Source organism: Myotis davidii, unplaced genomic scaffold (assembly GCF_000327345.1).
Source record: "Myotis davidii unplaced genomic scaffold, ASM32734v1 scaffold283, whole genome shotgun sequence".
NCBI lineage: Eukaryota > Metazoa > Chordata > Mammalia > Chiroptera > Vespertilionidae > Myotis > Myotis davidii.
Window position 1 is genome coordinate 16,405 of NW_006293960.1, and position 20,970 is coordinate 37,374.

General features: G+C 39.4%; 1 protein-coding gene across 1 annotated transcript; it reads right to left on the bottom strand.

Moving 5' to 3' along the window:
- Positions 1 to 18,816: 18,816 nt before the first annotated feature.
- Positions 18,817 to 20,964, bottom strand: LOC102754922 (collagen alpha-1(XXV) chain; the record flags this gene model as incomplete). The annotated part of the gene is made up of 2 exons (XM_006767930.1): positions 20,049 to 20,964; positions 18,817 to 18,886 (listed from the first exon to the last, which is right to left on the bottom strand). Coding segments are annotated over exons 1-2 (367 nt in total), but the record flags the coding sequence as incomplete, so codon positions are not given.
- Between the last annotated feature and the right edge of the window lie 6 nt (positions 20,965 to 20,970).

Here is a 20,970-nt window from a genome sequence, read left to right on the forward strand (position 1 = left end):
GCGATCGGAGGGGTCTGGGGGTCCCCTGCCCAGGCCTGATGCCTGGGCCAGAGGCATCAGGCCTGGGCTGGGGGCAGAACCAGTGATGGGGGGAAATGAGGGTCCCCTGCCCAGGCAGGGTGATGGGGGTCAACGCCTGAGGGCTCCCAGTATGTGAGAAGGGGCATGCTGGGCTGAGGGACACTCCCCACACACACACACCAAGTGCACGAATTTCGTGCACCGGGCCCCTAGTGTATTTATAAAAGCCTGAAAATAATCTAGAGGTATAAAAAGATAAATTGTCAAATTATGGGCAATCCATACGAATATCATACAGAGATTTAGTATGGTTTTACAATGAGTGTATACAATCATTATAAGAAACTATTTTTTCTACTTTTACAAGAAAAAATTTTCAAGTTTGCTATGTTCTAGATATATAACATTGAGAACATTCATTTGAGCTACATATTATTAGCTCAAATGATTCAGACTCTACATAATAGGCTTTGATATAACCTAAATGCTTATTGTACTTAATCATTTCTGGTTAATATTATAAGTTACATTATTGTTGTTCAATTCATGGTGGAGCACTGAAGAAACAAAGAATGATGATCATACTCTCAAGGAAAGCAAAATATCATAGAATATTCTTAGTCAACATAAGAACAGTCGGCGTACCCTGAAATGTTCACAAAGAAAACTAAACAGCATTAACTAGGGAGGATTATGACACTAAAATGAAAGAAGTTTATATAAAATGTTATTCAATTGTTTTCCAAAAATTAAAGGAGTGCTCTGTATATAGTTAAGTTAGGTAGCTGCTATCATGGAGTTCAGCCTTTAGACCAGACTACTAGTAAATAACACCCAAAAGTTTGCTTTACTTGGCAGAGTGTTTTAAAAAATTATCTGAATGCTTTTCAGTGGGTTTTACACTCCCATCTGATGACAGGATACCCTCCCTAGTCTAACAAATGTCATGCATTACTTGCCTGCTATTTAAGTTTGCCTTCTGGCTTTAGACTTATGTCCTACCTGAAGAATCCCCACTTGCCCTATATTTTGTTCTCTTTCTTCTCCATCTCCTCTTTCCTACAAACTCATCAAGTTTTACTTCTGCAAGTTGGGAACCATATTTCTAAGTAACCTTTGACAATCTCATCTAAAATTCAGAAAACCTCCAAACTATTTCTCTGTGTATTGTCCTGGTGAAAAAAATCATCATCTACAACACAATTTGCTCTTAGCCATATATTTTTATCTAAAGGGAACTATTACTCCATGACAAAAGAAGTTTAGAAAACATATACATCCCCACTTTGGAGAATCACAATACATAAATCCTACAGTAAACTAATCTGTTTAACCAAATATGTCTCTAAATTTTCTTCCTTAGAACATTTAACATGAAAAAGAAATGATGTTCACAGGAGCATAGTTGGATGCATTGTAATACATAAAAGACAACTGAGTGGATGGACCACTGGTAGAAAGGCAATTCCAAAGGTGCTCATAAATAGATGGATGGCAACCAAAAGGGAAAGACTACCAGAAAGCCATGATGCTCTGTCCTGAACTCTTGTGCTCAGACATTTCATCACAGAATCAGAAGAAAAGGCTGTTGGTTGTTTCATCAAATTTCTAAATCATATAAAACCAAGAGGAGTTGGAAATCTATTGAAAGAATCATGATCCCAACAAATCTTGATGAGGGTGGAGTTGGGGATCTATATAAATAGATGAAATCTTAGTGAAAATAAATATAAAGTCTTGATTTATCTTGGAGGAGGAGGAGGAGGAGGAGGAGGAGGAGGAGGAGGAGCAATCCCAGCAGCTGACCCCTCCTTCCTCATCCCTCTCTCCAGCTTCTTATCTTGGAAGGAGGAGGAGGAGGAGGAGCCACAATACCATATAATCAAGAATAAGGAAGACAGGACTTAACAGTAGCATATACAAAAAATACTTTGCAGTTTTCATTAACGCTAAACTCAGAGTCAGTCACTCAGAATTATGGGACCAACAAGAAAATTACTATAATTTTAGGTTGCATTAGTTAGCATTATAGTATCTGGAACTAGGGAAGTTTTCTTATCTTTCCCTCTCATATATCCTATTAAGCCCCATCTGGAGCTATATTCAGATCTTAATGTGCAACACTTTAAGAAAGAAGTAAACAGCCTGGGTGGTGTGGCTCAGTGGTTGAGCATCAACCCAGGAACCAAGAGGTCATGGGTTTGATTCCCAGTCAGGCCACATACCCAGGCTGTGGGCTTCATCCCCAGTAGGAGGCAGCCAATTAATGATGTTCCTCTCTCATTGGTGTTTCTATCTCTCTATCCCTCTTCCTTCCTCTCTCTCTAAAAATCAATAAAAACATTAAAAAAAGAAATAAACAAAATGAAACACCAGAATGAGCTAAGGGCATTTATTCCAAAAATAAAAACATCAATAGAAAATATAATAGTTGATTTCAAACATTTGAAGAGTTGTCATAGTAGAGAAGCATTCCATTTAATTTTTATGATGTAGGGGGAATGGTGTACAGAACCAAGTGGTGGATGTACTTGAGAGATGAATTTAAACTTCACAAAAAGATGAGGCATTGTAACAAACTAGTCCAAAGAATGAATGGTCTATTCAAGAAATAATCAATCATTAAGTTGCATGACCATTTAGCCAGGATGTCACTGAGGAAATTCAAACATCAGATGCAACATAAGTCTAGACAGCTTTAAATACTCTCCCAACACGGAGATTCTAAAATACTATTGGAAGCAACATCACCACTTAAAGACATTTCCACAAACAATGCAATACACTCTGTCTGAATACAAGTATGTCATTGCAAGTGGCTGCTGAAAGCTGACTCAGGAGAGCTGACTGTTCAATTTTCAGGATTCTGCAAACCCACTGTTGACCACAGCCAATATCAAAATTCAAATCATATAAACTTACCATGAAATAAACTACATTTAAAACAAAGCTAATAAACACTCAAGTAATCACATCCTAATTGCACTTTGCTATCCTGAAATTAACCCTCATGGGAGAGTTATACCCTAAAAATCTTCAAATGCTACAAATGAGGGCTTTTTTTGAGAGCAGTTGTAAAATATTTGTCATCGGCACACCAGGTCTGTAGTATACTTAGTCAACAAGTATTTATTAAGCTACCAAATATACAGTTTGAAGCTGTGTAGAATAGGAGTAGGAACTAAAGGGGTATTCCTCGGGAAAATAGAAAGCATTATCAGAACTTTCAAGTGATCTACCTTCTTATTGAATACACTGTGGAACATTTATACAATACTCTACAGCCTTTAAAGAAGAATGCTGTGTAATAATTTGTATTGGGAAGACACACAATACACTGATAACACTAGTCTCCTCTGCAGAGAGAAACTGGATATTATATACTGTTTTTAACTCATATGTTTGCATTTTTGGTACATGCCTGTATTATTTTAACATAATAACAAAAGGCTGTAATCAAACACAAAGAAAGGAATCATCCTTGAGCAATACCTTGACCAAAAGGCAGCAAACAGAAGAATGCACAAGGGAGAGAGGAGAGGAAAGCACTCTTGACAAAGGCAGTGGTAGCAGAGATAAATTTCTTAATCCTCCACCCAGAAGGGAAGATGATACAGTCATCCCCCCATCCTCAGGGAATATGTTCCAAGACCCCCACTGGCTGCGTGAAACCACAAATAGTCCCAAACCTGATATATACAATGTTCTCCTATACATACATACATGTGAATGATAAAGAGCCATCTATAAAGTAGGCACAGTAACAACAATAACTAATAATAAAGTAGAACAATTATGACATTATACTATAACTAAACTTATGTGAATGTGGCATGATTAAGTAAAATAAGGGTCGCTTGAAGCACTGCAATATAGACACAGTCTACCTGATAACCAGCTACTAAGTGAGTACTAGGAGGGGAGCATCCACAGTGTGGAGATGCTGGACAAAGGGATGGTTCACATCTAGGCAGGATAGTGTGAGATTTCATCATGCTACTCAAAATGGCATGCAATTTAAAACTTATGAACTGTGTATTTCTGGAATTTTCCATTTAATATTTTTGGACTGTGGTTGAGCGTGGGTGACTGAAGCTGTGGAAAAGGGAGGGGAGATACTCTATATCCTGATTGTCCTGACAGCCCTCCATTTCCTACTCTTCTAGGGCAGCCCGCACAAATGTAATATTCCTGCCTTCCTTAGTCATTGGGCATTCTTAAGAGAAAGGTTCTCAACTGGGGGAAATTTTGACCCTTATGGGACATTTGGCAATTCTGGAGACATTTTGGCTGCAGAAATTGAGGGTACAACAGGTATCTAGTGGGTAGAGGCCAAGAACGTTGCTAAACACCATACGATGCACAGGACAGCCTCCCATGAACAAAGAATTATCCAGCCCAAAATGTCAATGATGACAAAGTGGAGAATTCCCTGCACCACTGTTGCTTAAGGCCACCTGAGGTGATCTCTGTCTTTATAACAAAAGACAGTCTAGCCAGTGTCTTCATTAGAAAATATGGCCAGAGAATTGAAGTGATGTTTAAGAGCGCCTGTGAGGCTCCTTAAAAATAACTGCTATGGAAGGCAGCCTGGGGAGGCTTAAAAATGTCACAATTGACCTAACAACTTACAGAGATCATCTTTTTTTTTTCAGAAAAACCATTTAATTGGTGTGTCACCAGCATTTCTGCAAAGTAGCATAATATTCATTAGAGAACTTTCCAATTTTCTTAGGGAAAAAAAAGTAAGTATCACATGATCTCACTTATATGTGAATCTAATGAACAAAATAAACTGACAAACAAAACAGATCCAGAGACATGGAAGAATTCAACGGACTGACAATTATCAGAGGGAGGGGAGGAGCGGGTGGGAAGAGATTAACCAAAGAACTTAAATGCATGTATACATTGTCTGTATACACAGACAATGGTGCAATGACGGCCTGAGGAGGAAGGAAGGGGGAAAAGAGGGTCAGTGCAGGGGGGAAGACATCTGTAATATTTCTACAGTAAGGATAAATTTTAAAAAATTTAAATACCAACTTCTCTAATGATCACAATAAATGTTTTATTAGTTAAATAAAAACATTTTTAAAGACTACTGTAAGGGCAAATGACCTGAGTACACACTTTTCCAAAGAGGACATACAGATGGCCAATAGACATATGAAAAGATGCTCAAGGTCAATAATCATGAGAGAAACGTAAATTAAAACCACAATGAATATCACTTCACACAAAATCAATGGAAAAATATCCTTGGGAGAGGATTAACAAAACAAAAAAATTAAAAGTGGAACTGCCTTATAACCCAGCAATTCCACTTCTGGAAATTTAGCTAAAGGAACCCCAAATACTAATTCAAAAGAATATATGTACCCCTATGTTCACTGCAACATTATTTAGTATAATAAACAAGATTCAAAAGCAACCCAAGTGTCCATTAGTAGATGAGTGGATAAAAAAGCTGTGGTACATTACACAAATGGAATACTACTTGACCTTAAGAAAGGAAATCTTACCCTTTGCGACAGCATGAACAGACCTAGAGAACGTTATGCTAAGTAAAATAAGCCAGTCAGGGAAAGACAAGTACCACACAATTTTATTCATATGTGGAATCTAAAGAACAAAATGAACTAGCAAAATATAGACAGACTCATAGGCAGAGAGCAGGCTGACAGCTTTTGGGAGTGTAGGGGGGTGGGGATGAAGGGATAGAGCAAAAAAGAAAAAAAACTCATGGACAGCCATAGCCGGTTTGGCTCAGTGGGTAGAGCGTTGGCCTGCGGACTGAAGGGTCCCAGGTTCGATTCCGGTCAAGGGCATGTACCTTGGTTGCAGGCACATCCCCAGTGGGGGGTGTGCAGGAGGCAGCTGATCGATGTTTCTCTCTCATCGATGTTTCTAACTCTCTATCTCTCTCCCTTCCTCTCTGTAAAAAATCAATAAAATACATTTAAAAAAAACAACTCATGGACAGGACAACACTGTGGTGATTGCTGGGGGAGGAGGGAGATGAAGGAGGGTATAAAGGGGATAAGTGGTGTTGAACGGAGGCTTGACTTGGGGTAGTGAACACACAATACAGTATACAGATGATGTGTTGTAGGATTGTGCACCTGAAGCCTGCACAGTTTTGTTAACCAGTGCTACCCCAAAATATACAATAAAAAGGAAAAAAAGATTACTAGATACATGACTCTTTAACCTTTGCCAGAGTTGAATTAGGTAATACCAGAGGTGAGTTACCACCCACAGTATATAATTTTTAGATACTAATTTCCAAAATTTTTAATATTTATAATAAACTCTCTCCTTTAAGCTAGTAATATGAGGCTATCAAAACATAAGCTGCTTTATTACATTAGAAAGATCATATGCCATGATCAAGTGGAATTTATTCCAGGGATGAAAGGCTGGTATAATATCCACAAATCAATAAATGCAATACATCACGTAAACAAATTGAGCGACAAAAGTCACATAATCATATCAATTGATGCAGAAAAGGCATTTGACAAAATCCAACACCCTTTCCTGATAAAAACTCTCAGTAAAGTGGGAATAGAAGGATCATACCGCAACATAATAAAAGCCTTATATGACAAACCCACAGCCAACATCATACTCAATGGGCAAAAACTAAAACCATTTCCCCTAAAAACAGGAACAAGACAGGGATGCCCACTTTCACCACTCGTGTTTGACATAGTACTGGAAGTGCTAGCCAGATTTAATTAAAAAAAAAAATACTGCTAAGAAAAATGTCTGAGATTTTACTGCTTATGTTTTCTTCTGCTGGTTTCAGGTCTTACATTTACGTCTTTAATCCATTTTCCGTTTATTCTTGTATATGATGTTAGCTATTTTAAAACTCTGTAGGTATCTATAAACATGCAAATTCTTTCTGAGTGAAATTGACGTCCCTTCCTCACTATGGATAAGTCCAGTTTTGCCTCCATTTTGACATCGATTACAATATTCTGCAACTATAAATGTGTCTTTAAATTCTCAAGTGAACATCTTGCCAGTTACATCTTCAATGGTATAGTAAAATTTTTAACAAATGTTCTCTTTTTTTTATCCTTGCCCAAGGATATAATTTTTCCATTGATTTTTTTAGAGAGTGGAGGGGAGGTATGAGGGGGAGAAAGAGAGAGAAACATCAATGTGAGAGACACACTGACTTGTTGCCTCCCGCATGCTCCCTGACCAGGGCTGAGGATGGAGCCTGAAACCAACCGAGGTACATGCCCTGGACCGGGAATTGAATCCGAGACTCTTCAGTCAGCGGGCCAACACTCTTACTTAACCACCGAACCAAACTGGCCAAGCTTTATATATCTGTATGATAGTTATAATTTTACCTTTTTTGAAAATTGTCTTTTAACAGTAATTTTTGAGAAAATAATTAGTTACTTTTTGAAATTTGGGAGAAGTCTGATATTTACCATTCTGTATTTTTAGTTATGCTACTGGATCTAATCTTAAGTATAGCTATTGCCCTGGATAGGCATAAGAGTTTGGGGGAACTAAGGGTAATAAAGTCACTGATTGATCAAATCAGAGGCAAACAGTAAGCCAGGTAGAGAGTGATCAATAGACTAAGATAGAGCTTCTGTTTGTACTAGAGAAGGGGAGAGAGGACAGAACTGAGAATGGCCTGAGTAGGGTGAGAATTCTTTAGTAGTATAGACCTTCTGTTTTTATAGTTTCCTAAATCCCTGGCTACCTCCCAAAGACAATCCCGTCCACTCTGCTCGCCAGTAACAGATCGCAGTAGGACAATGCTTGTTCACTGAGAGCCTGACAGAGTCCTTTCTCTGTGTGTGGATCTGTTTGCTGTGTTCACTCTTGGTTTTCAGGAGTCTAATGAACGATATTAATCTCATCACATCCTATAACCATGAATGCCATGTGAATATTCAAAATGCTAGTGGCATGTGACTACAATTAAACAAAAGTGAAGACTTGTAAAAGATTGAAAATGTGGAAAAAATTATGTCTGATACACATACATAGGGGGTAAATGTGGCTGATTATAAAATTTTTCTACCTAGATTTTCTTCTTGAAGATTTTCTTCTTGATGCTGGAATCAAGGGTTTTCTGCTCAGGCAGACAAAAGTATAATAGAATAAATCACATTCTTAGTCTAATGTGTCCTGGGCACACACATAGAGAATAGAACGCATACCTCAGACCTCTCAATTCAAGGGTAGTCTTTGCCATAAAAATAAATCATTTTTTTAATATTGCAAAAATTATAATATACATTTTACCATTAACACATAGCATTCTTCATACAAAACTTGGAGAACCAAACCAATATTCAGGAAAGTATCCTCAGAAGTAGCTAAAATGTAAAGTATTAAATAACTTTGCACAGAAGGAAACTATATACTAGAACATAAAAGCCCTGGTCTCGCTACGGATGTAATTTCTCAATGTTAGAGCTTTACTTTTATTAAAAACTTCCAGATGCATAACATGTATCGTAGTACTAAGCCATATAGTCAGGCTCGCTGCTTAAACTCCTAGGAAGTTGTCAGTATGTCTGGAGGGTTTTGGAAGTAAATTTAGGGGATACAGTTTGCTTGGTTCAACCTCTGTTTTATAGCTTATAATAGCTTTGGCTGGGATATATGACCTTTCCAGTCTTCAGTACTTGGTCAGCCTTCCTATCTTTGCTACTTTACTGATAATTATCTTCTCTCAAGAGGCAAGTAACTGAAATAGTTTTTTAAAAAGTCATGCTTCTCTTCCAGACTTCCTGGAAGTCCATAGATTGAGACTGTGCATTAAGGAGAAAATAAATTGCACAATAAAGCTCAATAACTTGTACAGATGCTGGGTCATTCTATTATCTGTCCAATAAGACAACTGAAGAAGGTGTTGCACTTGGCAAAACCTACTGTCCACAACTAGCTACTCAAACAGTAAGTAGCATTGCCGATGACCATGGACATGCCTTTCAATGGCAGGTAGGGGATTATCTTTCAAATTTCTGTTTGCAGTACTTGTTACAGTATGATTGTACCCAGATTTATACTTTCTCTCTGAAATGTACACACTGGGGACTGAACTTTCAGCAATTTTCTAACAGTGTCCTGTGATTCTCTGGAGATTACCACAGGGGTCATCTTGGGGAAAAGAGGTAGGCAGCAGAAAGAAAGTATGTATAGGGTTTTGGCCTCCAACCCTCAGACCTCCAAGGTCAATCAGTGTGTAGCTAACAGTGCATGGATGTCATATGCTGGGTTTTCTCATAGGATTTTGCTTTTTTTAAAAAAAGGTTCAGCCTCTTTAAGAAATGTTGAAAAATGCCTGAACTACTAGGTCTCTAAGATTTATATTAATTTCAATATGTTTTGGCTCACAAAGTGCTCAGAGAACATGTTACAAAGGCACGGGGATAAGAATATTGGTGTGTGTAAAGAGGTAAACCACAATAAAAGTCCTCAACCAAGTCAAGTTGACAGATCCTCATTATGATCATTATGAACTTTTATAGAGAACCTTCTAGAGAACTGTACTAAACCCTAGAGATGCACAGATATAAACCAGAAACCAGGCCATGGAGCACATAAATGAGATTGGTAGACTGGACTCCCAACGCACTCCCTCAGGAAGCGGAATGCAATTAAACCATGAGAACACTTAGCAGTTAGCATCAGGATCTGCCCACCAGAGTCACCTGATCTTTGACCCACTTAACTCACTTGACCCCCAACCAGGTGGATAACCATCCTCAGAAAGGCAGTTATTTCCACAGCTTGTTTCCATTCAAACTTTGTCAGCTCTGACTTTGAGCTAATTCTTTCAGTAAAAAAAAAAAAAAAAAAGAATTTGTAGCATTCCAAAGTTTGCTGGCAAAGCCCTAGAATTTGCCAGTATTTCTAGCATTACTTTCTAGTCAAAAGATTGGGTTTTGCACATGTAATAATAAATATATATATATTAAAAAATAAAATACAAGAAGAAAGATTGGGTTTTGTATGTGGTTTGTGAAAATGTTTTATCTTATGATCGTATCATGTACATCTAAAAAATGCCGACTGGATTCTGGAGCCCCTGAAACACAAATTGGAGTTTCATAATTCCTAGAAGGGTAATAAAAATATCTTACCTTTCAAAACTGCCAGAATTGACCTAAGATGTGGGAATATTGGGGGAAGAATAGTGTCAATTTTCCAGGCAAATTTAATTCTAGTGTCTTAAGGATCAAAAATAAGAATACCAATTTTTGTCTGTAAATAGAACTGAAGGAGAGACTCCTATGATATCTTTCTCTCCCACTGGCTGCTACTAGAGCAAAAGAATGGAGAATTCCTCTGACTCTCAGACCATTGTCCAGATTTACATTAAAAGAGGAACTCTAAAATGCCAGGCTTGCCAAGTATGATGGTAAAGATATTTGATTCCAAGAGATTAGGGGGTATGGGTGATTTTTCCTCCTGCTTTTACTCTCCTGCATGTGAACTCTTTGGTAAAGAAAGGAAAGATAGGCTCTACCCTGTCAGAACCAGGCTACTTCTAGTTAGACATGGACTTACTCTCAATGTTCCCATAATGCATAAACTAGAATGGGCTACAATTCATATAATTTACTCAGTCACTTAGCCTAAATGTGAAAATTGTATTGAAATATGTGCTGACCACATTTCAAACATAAGACTAAATCTTTGTGTACATAATCCAGAAGCCCAAAGCTCCTAAAATCTGAATTATTAATATCCAAATTAATAAGGCAATTCCTGGCAAATCAGACTACACAATCAAACTAAAGAACACAATGAGAAAAATAAAGAACATATTTCAACTATCATATTGTGTGGTAACAGAGGTTGAAACGGGGACTCCAGATGAAATCATGTCAAAAGCATGATAGTGACTACAAATGATTCTTGATTCTGAGAAATTATAAAACGTAAGCACAAAATCTCAACTGGGAAATTCAATTACATTTAGTTCATTAATTCTAGCTGTGGGACTACTATTTTCAAGTTCATATCTGTGAACTAAATAACTAAACTTTTTGACTAATAATACAAATGTAAAAACTACTACATTGTTTTAAATATCTTAAAACTGGTAGATAGGACAGTCTAGTCTTCAAGTGTAGATGAAAGAAATTACTTGTTATCTCCTCAAATCATTTCCATTGCAAAGAGAAGTCAAGAGACAGAAGATAGCTAGGACTTTAATTGGTAAGGAGCTGGAAGAACAGAGTAAGTCCCACTATGCAGCTCAGTTCCTCCTCCTTGTGGTCACAAAGGGAAGGTGCCTGTCATCTGATGGCATGTCTTCAGGGAATCCTATTATTTAAATGACTTGCAGAATAGTCATTGGAAGGAATATAGGATGCCAATGAAAAGTGCTCAATTTTAATTTGCTAGTGATTTCCAATTCTGCTTCCCACTCTTGGGCATTTCCTCCTTTTTAAAAATCAATTTTAAAATATTTTTAATTGCACTATTGCTGAACACATCCCAATGAAACAGTTACTTAAGCATGTCTACGGATTCAGTATGTGGGTACGCCACAGTCATTTCTAACACAAATTAGAAAGAAGAAAAAAGGTGTTAAGTATCATGGAGCATTAAACCACGGCATGGAACTGCTCCCTGTTGGCAAACCAGGGAGGGTGGGGCAGCTTCTCTGTTCAGCAGTCCCACAGTGGCTACAGCCTGCAACCTAGGCTGACTCGTCGATGGTTTTCAATTCTCAGCTTCCAACAAACCACCAAGTAAATGTTTATCAAGTGAAAGAATGGAATAAAAACACTTTTTCATAATGGGCTTTGGATGGTTTCCACATAAGATATTACAGATTGATGTTATTTTGATGAATGTCTAGTACGGTTCCCCTGCAACAGGAAATGCCCCCCTGAACTGTAAAACAGTCCTGATTCTGGCATGTTTTCCCCTTACGCCCTCCATTTACCTAATCTTGTTGATAAAAGGATGCCCTCCTCCTCCATTCCCAGACCTATATTTGACATTCAAATACTGTTTTTTCAAATACCATAGTTGATTTTGCAGTTCCAAGCCAATCGGAAGCACAATGGGCCGGAGAGGCTGCTTGTACCTATACATTCTTCCAATGAGCTAGAAAGAATTAACCCGTATGCAGACCTTATGCCCACCTCTTAAATAAATTCTAGCTCATGGAAAAACAAAATGACTAAGGTAAGGAAGAGAAAAAGAACATTTGAAGCATTTACTTCTTAATAATTTTTAGACAAGAGAAACAGAAGAGAAGCTAAGAAACAAGAACACTGCTTCAAGAGGCAATTTGTCCCTGGTCCTGTGGGTGACAGGGCGTTTTGCCAGCTGTTACTACTGGACCAACTAAATGTTACACCCAAACTGTTGTGCTTTATAAGGATGAAAATAACATAAATGCTTTGAGGCACTTTGATGTCACACTGGATTGTCTGGGCTTACAAAAGGAGGGGATTGCCTACTGTTCTGACTTTCTTTACCTCACATAACTGAAAATCTACAAATTACTATGCCCTGACTAGATACACACTTCCCACCCAGTGTGCAGCTGGTTAGGAAAAATGTACGGCATGGCGAAAAACCACGTTAGTAGGAAATACAAATTTTATAGGAGTAATTCATGTTAGCAAGGTAATACGATGGAAAAGGGTGCACAATCTTAAAGCTACAGTTAACATTTATTTCCACCCAAATTGAGAAGATGCCACAAAGCCAGCCACCAAATGTATCACTCACATTTATAAATCAGAGCGACTTTAATTGCCTACATCTATTCTTATTTCGTATATTATCATTTTCATAGGCCTGGAGGGTGGGTAGGAACCTCAGAAGTTATGTGGTATATCTTTTTTATCTCTAGCTAAACTCTCCGAGCAGATGACCAGCTGTGTTACGTTTCACCATTTTTTAGTGAATGTTCAAGGGCCAGGTCCTGTGCAGTACCCACCGGGCAGAAAGTTTTGACTCTTATTCAACCCAAATCTCACTGTTTTCAGAAGAAATGTAGAAGAATAAATTACCATCTTATCTATCACTACGCTTTAGATGTTAAAGTCACTTTTTAAAATATATAGGTACATGCCCTTGACCGGAATCAAATCTGGGACCTTTCAGTCCGCAGGCCAATGCTCTATCCACTGAGCCCAACCGGTTAGAGCAAAAGTCACTTTTTTAAAGTCTGTGCACCTTCATGTGACCATAAATTCTTGGAAAGCCAAAAGTCAGGAAAGGCTATCCCAATCATCTTTTTATTCATTGCTACAGCTTTATCTCTAATCAGAAGCCAGATTTCTCATGTTCTGATTTTCTCCTACTGTGAATTTCTCGGTTTTTCCCCAGAGGGGGGAAAAAAAACCCTTAGTATTTACAACATGGGAGAAATTTTGGTCACATGCTCCAAAGCACACTGTTCTTTTTCTTGGTTGCACCTGTCGCACCTGCAAATTCATGTCAACTTTAAATAAATGTCTGTCATCCTCATTGAAATGTAAGCTCCATGAGGGCAGATTCCAAGTCTGCCCATTCGGCAGCATATTCCAAGTCTCTAGCATAATATTTTGCACACAGAAGGCTCTTTATGCTTGGAAAATTGACAAATGCCTTTCAAAACCATTCCAGTCCAACACTCGTACTGAGAGGATATAAAAACTAAGTCTGTAAAAGTCATTCTTAAAAATACTTGCCCCCGATTTTATAACAAGTTAATGACAAAGCCAGGATTAGAATTCTGTGTTCTTGATTGCCCATTCACATTCTCAGTCCATTACACCACAGAGGCTCTTATACCTAATACCCTGGGCAGGCAACACTACTGATGAGTAAGGCACAGAAACCTTTGTGATCTAAACATCATTTGGTTGGCTGCCTGGCTCCCTGTGCTCCTTATCATAGAAACCCTCCCATAAATATGCCTGGTTTATACATACCTTATGTAGGACTGCAAGAACAGAACCCAAAATGGAATTCTACAACCAGAGCAAAAAAAAAAACAAAAAACAAAAACAATATATTCTCAAAGAAGAGGGTCAAGTTTTACAAAGGCCAAGCCACAGATACCAGCCAAATTTCCATGGTTCAGCTACTGCTGAATCAAATATTCTGCTAAGCAGAGCTCCAATGTATATGGTTTCTTAAATTTTATTTCGGGGTTTCTTTAATGCAAATATTTTAAAAATAGAGCTTCTGAACACATGTAAAAAGTAAATGGGAGCCCTAACCGGTTTGGCTCAATGGACAGAGCATTGGCCTGCGAACTGAAGGGTCCCAGGTTCGATTCCGGCCAAGGGCATGTACCTTGGTTGCGGGCACATCCCCAATGGGGGATGTGCAGGAGGCAGCTGATCAATGTTTCTCTCTCATCGATGTTTCTAACTCTCTATCCTTCTCCCTTCCTCTCTGTAAAAAATCAATAAAATATATATATTTTTTAAAAAGTAAATGGGATCTTATATGCATGTATGCATTACCTATGGACACAGACAATAGGGTGGCGAGGGCCTGTGGTGGGATGGGAACTGGGAGGAAGGGAGCTCTGGGGGGAGAAGAAGAGGGACGTTTGTAATAATCTCAACAATAAAGATTATATATACACATATCCTATATAATAAAACCCTAATATGCAAATTGACTGAATGGCAGAATGACCGGTCGCTATGACATGCACTGACCACCAGGGGGCAGATGTTCAATGCAGGAGCTGCCCCTTGGTGGTCAGTGCACTCCCACAGGGGGAGCACTGCTCAGCCAGAAGCAGTGGCAGGAGCCTTTCCTGCCTCTGAGGCAGCGCTAAGGAACAGCAAGCCTGGCCTCTGGCTGAGCAGCTCTCCCACAGCGGGAGTGCCAGAACCCGGGCTCATGGCTGGTGAGCACAGCATCAGTGGCGGGAGCCTGTCCTGCCTCCGCTGCAGGAGTGAGGGGTCCCAAACTGCAAGAGCCCTAGACTGTGAGAGGGATGTCTGACTGCCAAGTTAGGCCCAATCCCCAGGGGAATCGCGCCTAATGTTGACAGACAAACATCCCCCAAAGGGTCCTGGATTGTGAGAGGGCACAGGCCAGGATGAGGGACACCCCCCCCCCCCCACGGGTGCACAAATTTTGTGCATCGGGCCTCTAGTATATATATAAAAGTAAATGAGAATTTTCAGAGGTGACAAAGGTGATCTAAAATTGGATTGTGGTGATGATTACACAACTCCATAAAATTATTTTTTAAATATTTAAATTATACACTTAAAATGGGTAATTATTATAAATTATACTTTAATAATAATTAAAAATTTAAATATTTTTAAAATATTACAGTGTGAAAATTAGTCAGAAAGTTAAAGTATTTCTTTTTGTAAACACCTAGTATCAAAACTGTAAAGACATTTTAAAATATCCCCATACTTTTTTAAGGCCAGGTTTTATCTACTTCAATCCTGGTTTACCTACAAGGTCAAAAGTTTTTCCTGTGCCGAAACCGGTTTGGCTCAGTGGATAGAGCGTCGGCTTGCGGACTGAAAGGTCCCAAGTTCGATTCCGGCCAAGGGCATGTACCTGGGTTGCGGGCACATCCCCAGTAGGAGATGTGCAGGAGGCAGCTGATCGATGTTTCTCTCTCATCGATGTTTCTAACTCTCTATCTCTCTCCCTTTCTCTCTGTGAAAAATCAATAAAATATATTTTTTAAAAAAAAAAGTTTTTCCTGTAATTTTGGTAAAAAAATAATTTAGTAGGCTAATATAAATATCTTGGTGTAGCACTGCAACACTGAGTAGTTGGACTGGTTATCTGCATAAATAACCTATAGATAGATGTGTTTAAGTAATCATAATGTTCTAGTCCAAAACCTGTCATTTACCATTGGCTTTTCAGCAAGTTACATATCTCCAGGCCGTGGTTTTCCCACCTCTATCATGTGTCCCTATGGACCAGATGAAAATTAAATAGCATATAATACAGTATAAAGAACAGTAATTGCGACTATGTATTGAATAGCCAAACACCAATATGCCAGACTGTTTAAATTATTATCCTACAAGGAAGGTATTATTATTATTAGTTACTTTTTTGCAGATGAGGAAACTGGAAATAAAGTTCATTAGTTTGACCAACGTCACACAGTTATTTAATAGGAGACCTAGGATTTTAATCCAAAACTGTTCAGCTCCAAAGCCTATACTCATTCTCCATCCCTCACTCGACTTGTGAGCTTTTGATTCTATCAGATGTGGCCATGAATCCTGACATTGCCTTTACTATGGTAAGTTAGTCACCTTCTGAGTCCAGTTTCCTAATCTATACAATGAGATCACCAATATTTAACTCTCGGGGTCATTGTGAAGATTAAATGAGAGTGATTCCCCTACTGGTATAATTAGAAATTACTCAGTAATATTCTATCTCATCCCTCTCCCATACAGGCTCCTTCCTGTGCTTAAAAATATCTATTTTAAAAACCTCTATAAATCCTACGATTTACTTGTAGCCTACCTGGATAAACCTCCCGGGGACTGAGTTCTACCAAAAGCAATTAAAGTGAACACAAACAACACAGCATTAATCCTTTGCTATCAGTCATTGGCTCTGTGACGGATTGTCAACAAGAGTGTCAACTTCAAGGGGTGGGCATCTGTCCACAGGAACTGAGCGAGCTGAGGTCACAGACTTGTCTCACTCTGCCCTACAAACAGATGTCTGGGTGACAACTCTTAGTCACTGCAAACCAGGGTTAGAGCCAAACCAGGTGGGAAGGGCTCTACCTCCTTCCTTTTCCTCTTGGCCAGCCCATTCATTCCCTAAAACAATAGTCACTGACCATAACTTAAAATCACTAGTTTTACCCCAGAATACTACTTTCCACATAATGCCTTTATTTTGATGATATCTAATTATTCCACAAGCATAAAGTGTTTCTATAATAGTGATCAGCCAACAAGAAACCTGTTTGATTGTGTGTAGTGAAATGTGCATCTTGAAATATTTACCTCTCAAACAACCTGATGAAAACTGATGTAATGTGGAGCTCTAGTGGTGCAAGAAAGTAAAGCAGCCATTACTGAGGGCCAACAAAACAGCCAAGGAAATCACCGTTTATTGTTTATTTGTTATTACGGTGAAATCACTGTTTATTGTTCAGTTAATATGTTAAGAAGAAAAATGGTTCAAAATGATATTCCAAGATAATGTAAGGTAAACACTAAATATAATATGTTTCTTCTAGATTACATATTAGACCTCAACAGCTCGTTTATACCAAACATAATAAAGCGGTTAAGTTAACAAGTAATAGAACTCAGTGCTGTGGGTGTCACTTCTCTAGTTTTTACCCAGTTCACTACGAATCCTATTAATTAAACACTAGTTGTCACGCAGCTAACAGGAGTACTGAATAGAAAAAAATGCTGGGCTCTAAGTGTATATGACCAGTGAAGTCCTATACCAACTGAATTGAGAATTTAAATAATCCCTCCAAGTTGATGAGGTTTTGTGAGTGAATTCCTGCACTACAAAAGTGTTTTCCTTGAATTTCTGACTTCTGAGGTCTTTTCCAATTTAAAACAAGCAAGAATGAAACCTATAATGTCAAAACAAACATTAATGCTTCCCTGTTACCTAATGTATATGTCTTCTCAATTGAAAGGGCTTCATTTACCAACACTACAGTTCCATTATGGTCAGCAAAGTAGCAGAACATAAATAATAAAACTTGTATGCTGTACAACTGGGAGTTGACTTTTAAAATTTCTAAATATGGTGTCTGATTTAGCTGTGTTATGGTGAGGAAAAACAAGTTATCATGAGGAGAAAAAACTCAGAATATGAAAAATATAGGAAGTAAGCTTTCCATGTATAAGTACCTAAGCATCTTATGCCTGGACATTACAGAAAATGTAAGAGACTCACTTTCCCATAAGAGGTGGTAAAAGAAAGTAAATGTTCATAAATGCATTAACAAGATTTATCTGAAATAAATATCTCGACTGATGGCAGTTTTCCATGGCTTTTATCAGTTGAATCCACTAGATGTTTTCCAATAGACATACCCCAAGGGCTTCTAAATTGTTAGGTCTACAGATAATTGACTCCCGAACCTCAGAGGTCTACTGAGGAAGATTTAATGATTACCTAGAGATTTCATTCATTAATATCTCTTCTCTATCCTTCTACTAATATGTTGTCATTAATACAATTCCCTAAAGCTGAAGAGAAAAAAATGGTAAAAAATATAAGAGCCTTTTCCGAGATGTCATTGAGAATGCAGTAGTTAGCAATGGGAAGCTCAAGGTAAAGAGCAAATCTCCTTTAGCTAAAGAATGCAGAACCCTTTTTGATAGAAAAGAATAAAAGCAGGAGAGGAAGTTAAGGTCCTTTACTAACATAATCATATGTTAAAAGAAGCAAATGGAAACCTGTGCTAATCCAACATTTGCCACCAGGGAATTCAGAATCTAACGTGTTCTGCAGTCCTTTTCACAGTAGGCATTAAAATTGAATAAAAGTGAACAATATTTTTCAATCTGTGAACCTAAGAATTTCATATTTGTACATCATCTGCCATATTTTCCATGGTGATTATCTCTCTCTCTTTTGTTCTCCCATAACAGACCTTGGTATGCTGCTTAAAATAATATTTGGGGCTTTATTTGCCATTCTTTTGACTGAGACATGTTGATTTTATTAAAGTGAGTTGGGTCTGCATTCTTTCTTTACTATTATTACAGGTAGACTTGACAGACACAGGACTTTTGTTTTAAAATGCTCTGCTATGGAGCCAACCTTGTTAAATAAGTTCCATTTTACCTGCTGGGCAGTTGCATTCTGAAGGTGCTTCTCTTGCGATTCTTATTTTAGCCATATGTTCATAGGATTTCTGCAGGGGGTGGAAAGAAGAGGTATTAAGAGTCATCAGTAGCATTGGAGAGAAATAGGTTCTTTAGGGATTCTCTGTCTATATGCTTGATTCACCAGCATTTGATAGCCTGCATAACTAAAGTTTACATATGGAAAAAAAAAAAGTTTACATATGTACTTTGGACTCAGTCAAAAGGTAACAGTACCCAAGCCCTAAAAAAAAAAAAAAAGAAAGAAAATGATCATTGACATGATATCAAGACTGCTGAAAAAAATAACAATAAATTAATTTTTAAAAAAAGACTACTGGACTTGTATAACATCTTTCTCCATTGTTCAACTACCAACACCCACTCCCTCAGCTCATACATATGCAGCCAATGCAAAAACCTGGCATTAACATGTTGCAGTTCTAGGTAAGTTATGTGTTTTAAAACAGCCAATACTTTATGCATAGAGGTCAACTGCTTATCATGTTGCACTGCAACTACTGCCAAACAGCCTCTCTGTTGGAAGAGCAAGTTCCAGAAAACCACCTAACTCCAGTCTAAAGCTGCCCCTGATTTTGATACATATTGTAGATTACTTTAAACTCTCAAGTCCAATGGCTCTGCATTCATAAACACCGCTGGCACTGCATCTTTTACCAAAAAAAAATAAGCTACTATTTTTTTCTTTTTAAACATTTAATAGGAGACCATTCAATGTATGAAATAACTGGTTCTAAATCACATTCAGGGTTATTTTACTTTCAAGAGTGATTACCATTTGGATATTAATAGCACCTCTGGCCCTAACCCTCTTGAAGAACATAACAGAACAGATGTTACTCTGCAAGGAATATTCTCCACAAAATCGGTAAAGATTCATAGGAGACTTTGGAAAACTAAGAGAAGCTAAAATGCCACCCTGCCATTCTGGTCACCCTTCCCGCTTTTAGAGCTCCATATAGATTTAACATGCAAATATCCAGAAGAGTGAGGGAAGATGAGACACATAGAGAGGGTGGTATCAAAGGATGTGCATATACAGTACAAACATATGCCACCATGGATGGACGCCTAGCATATGTGCACACGGCCACACCAAGTATGCGGACAACAAGGGTAGGCTGGTCCTATACACAGAATCACGCCTGTGCGAGATGTTATGCACGTGCAAAATCCCCCAGCTTTTCACACCTGAGCCAGAAGTCGCTCCACTTTCTCTTGCACCACTGCTTTGAGCTGATCCAGGCAATCGGGAAGCGGACGGATGGAAGGGTCCCCTTTGGCGGATTCGAGAGCGGCGATCCTCGCCTGGAGGTCGTTGGTTTTCACCCCCAGGTACAGACAAGACATCACGGCCACCACTGACAGGAGGGCCGCCAGGACCGCGCCTGGGGGCACGGTGCGGGCACAAGGCTGCCGGGCGGAGCTCGGGTCCTCGGAGCCCGGCTCTCCGGCCCCTCCTTTTCCTGCAGGCTTCTTCGGGAGCATCGTGGCGGGGTCCGCTGCCTCCCACCCTCTCCCACTTCCAATAACCGTAAAGGGAAAGAAAAAGGACGGTTCCTCCAAAGTTCAGTCCGGTGGGCTGTACAACTAGTTGGCGGAGTGGGAGAGGGGCGCGCGGAGACGGACCCCCGCTCTCCCCGGTGCCGAGACCAGCAATCCTGGACCGTCCTCCGCCTTCTTCTCTCCTACCTGGGGGTGAAGAGCACCCTCCGTCTATGGACTGGTGGCCACAAGGCAAAAACCAGAAAGGAACCCACTCGGATAGTCCTGCTGACAACCCCCCTGAGGACGGGCACTTCGGAGGTCCCCGCGGGCGGCCGCCCAGGGGCCGGGGACCGTGGGAGACGGCTGCGGTGGCCGCCGCTCCCCTCGCCCCGCAGCGCGGACCTGTTGCGTCTGCTAGTTCGCCTTAGGTCTACCTAGAGCCGGTGTTTTTCCGCACGCCAACTGCCTCCCCACCTGGACTCGGTGCCGGGCAAAAACGGCGGAGCGCGGCGGCGGGAGCGCGGCACCAAAAGGGTACCGAGGGGCAGAGGCGAGAGGAAACCGAATGAGGAGCAAGAGCGAGCGGCGAGGCCGAAGTCGCGGCTGCCCCCAGGATCTCCGCAGC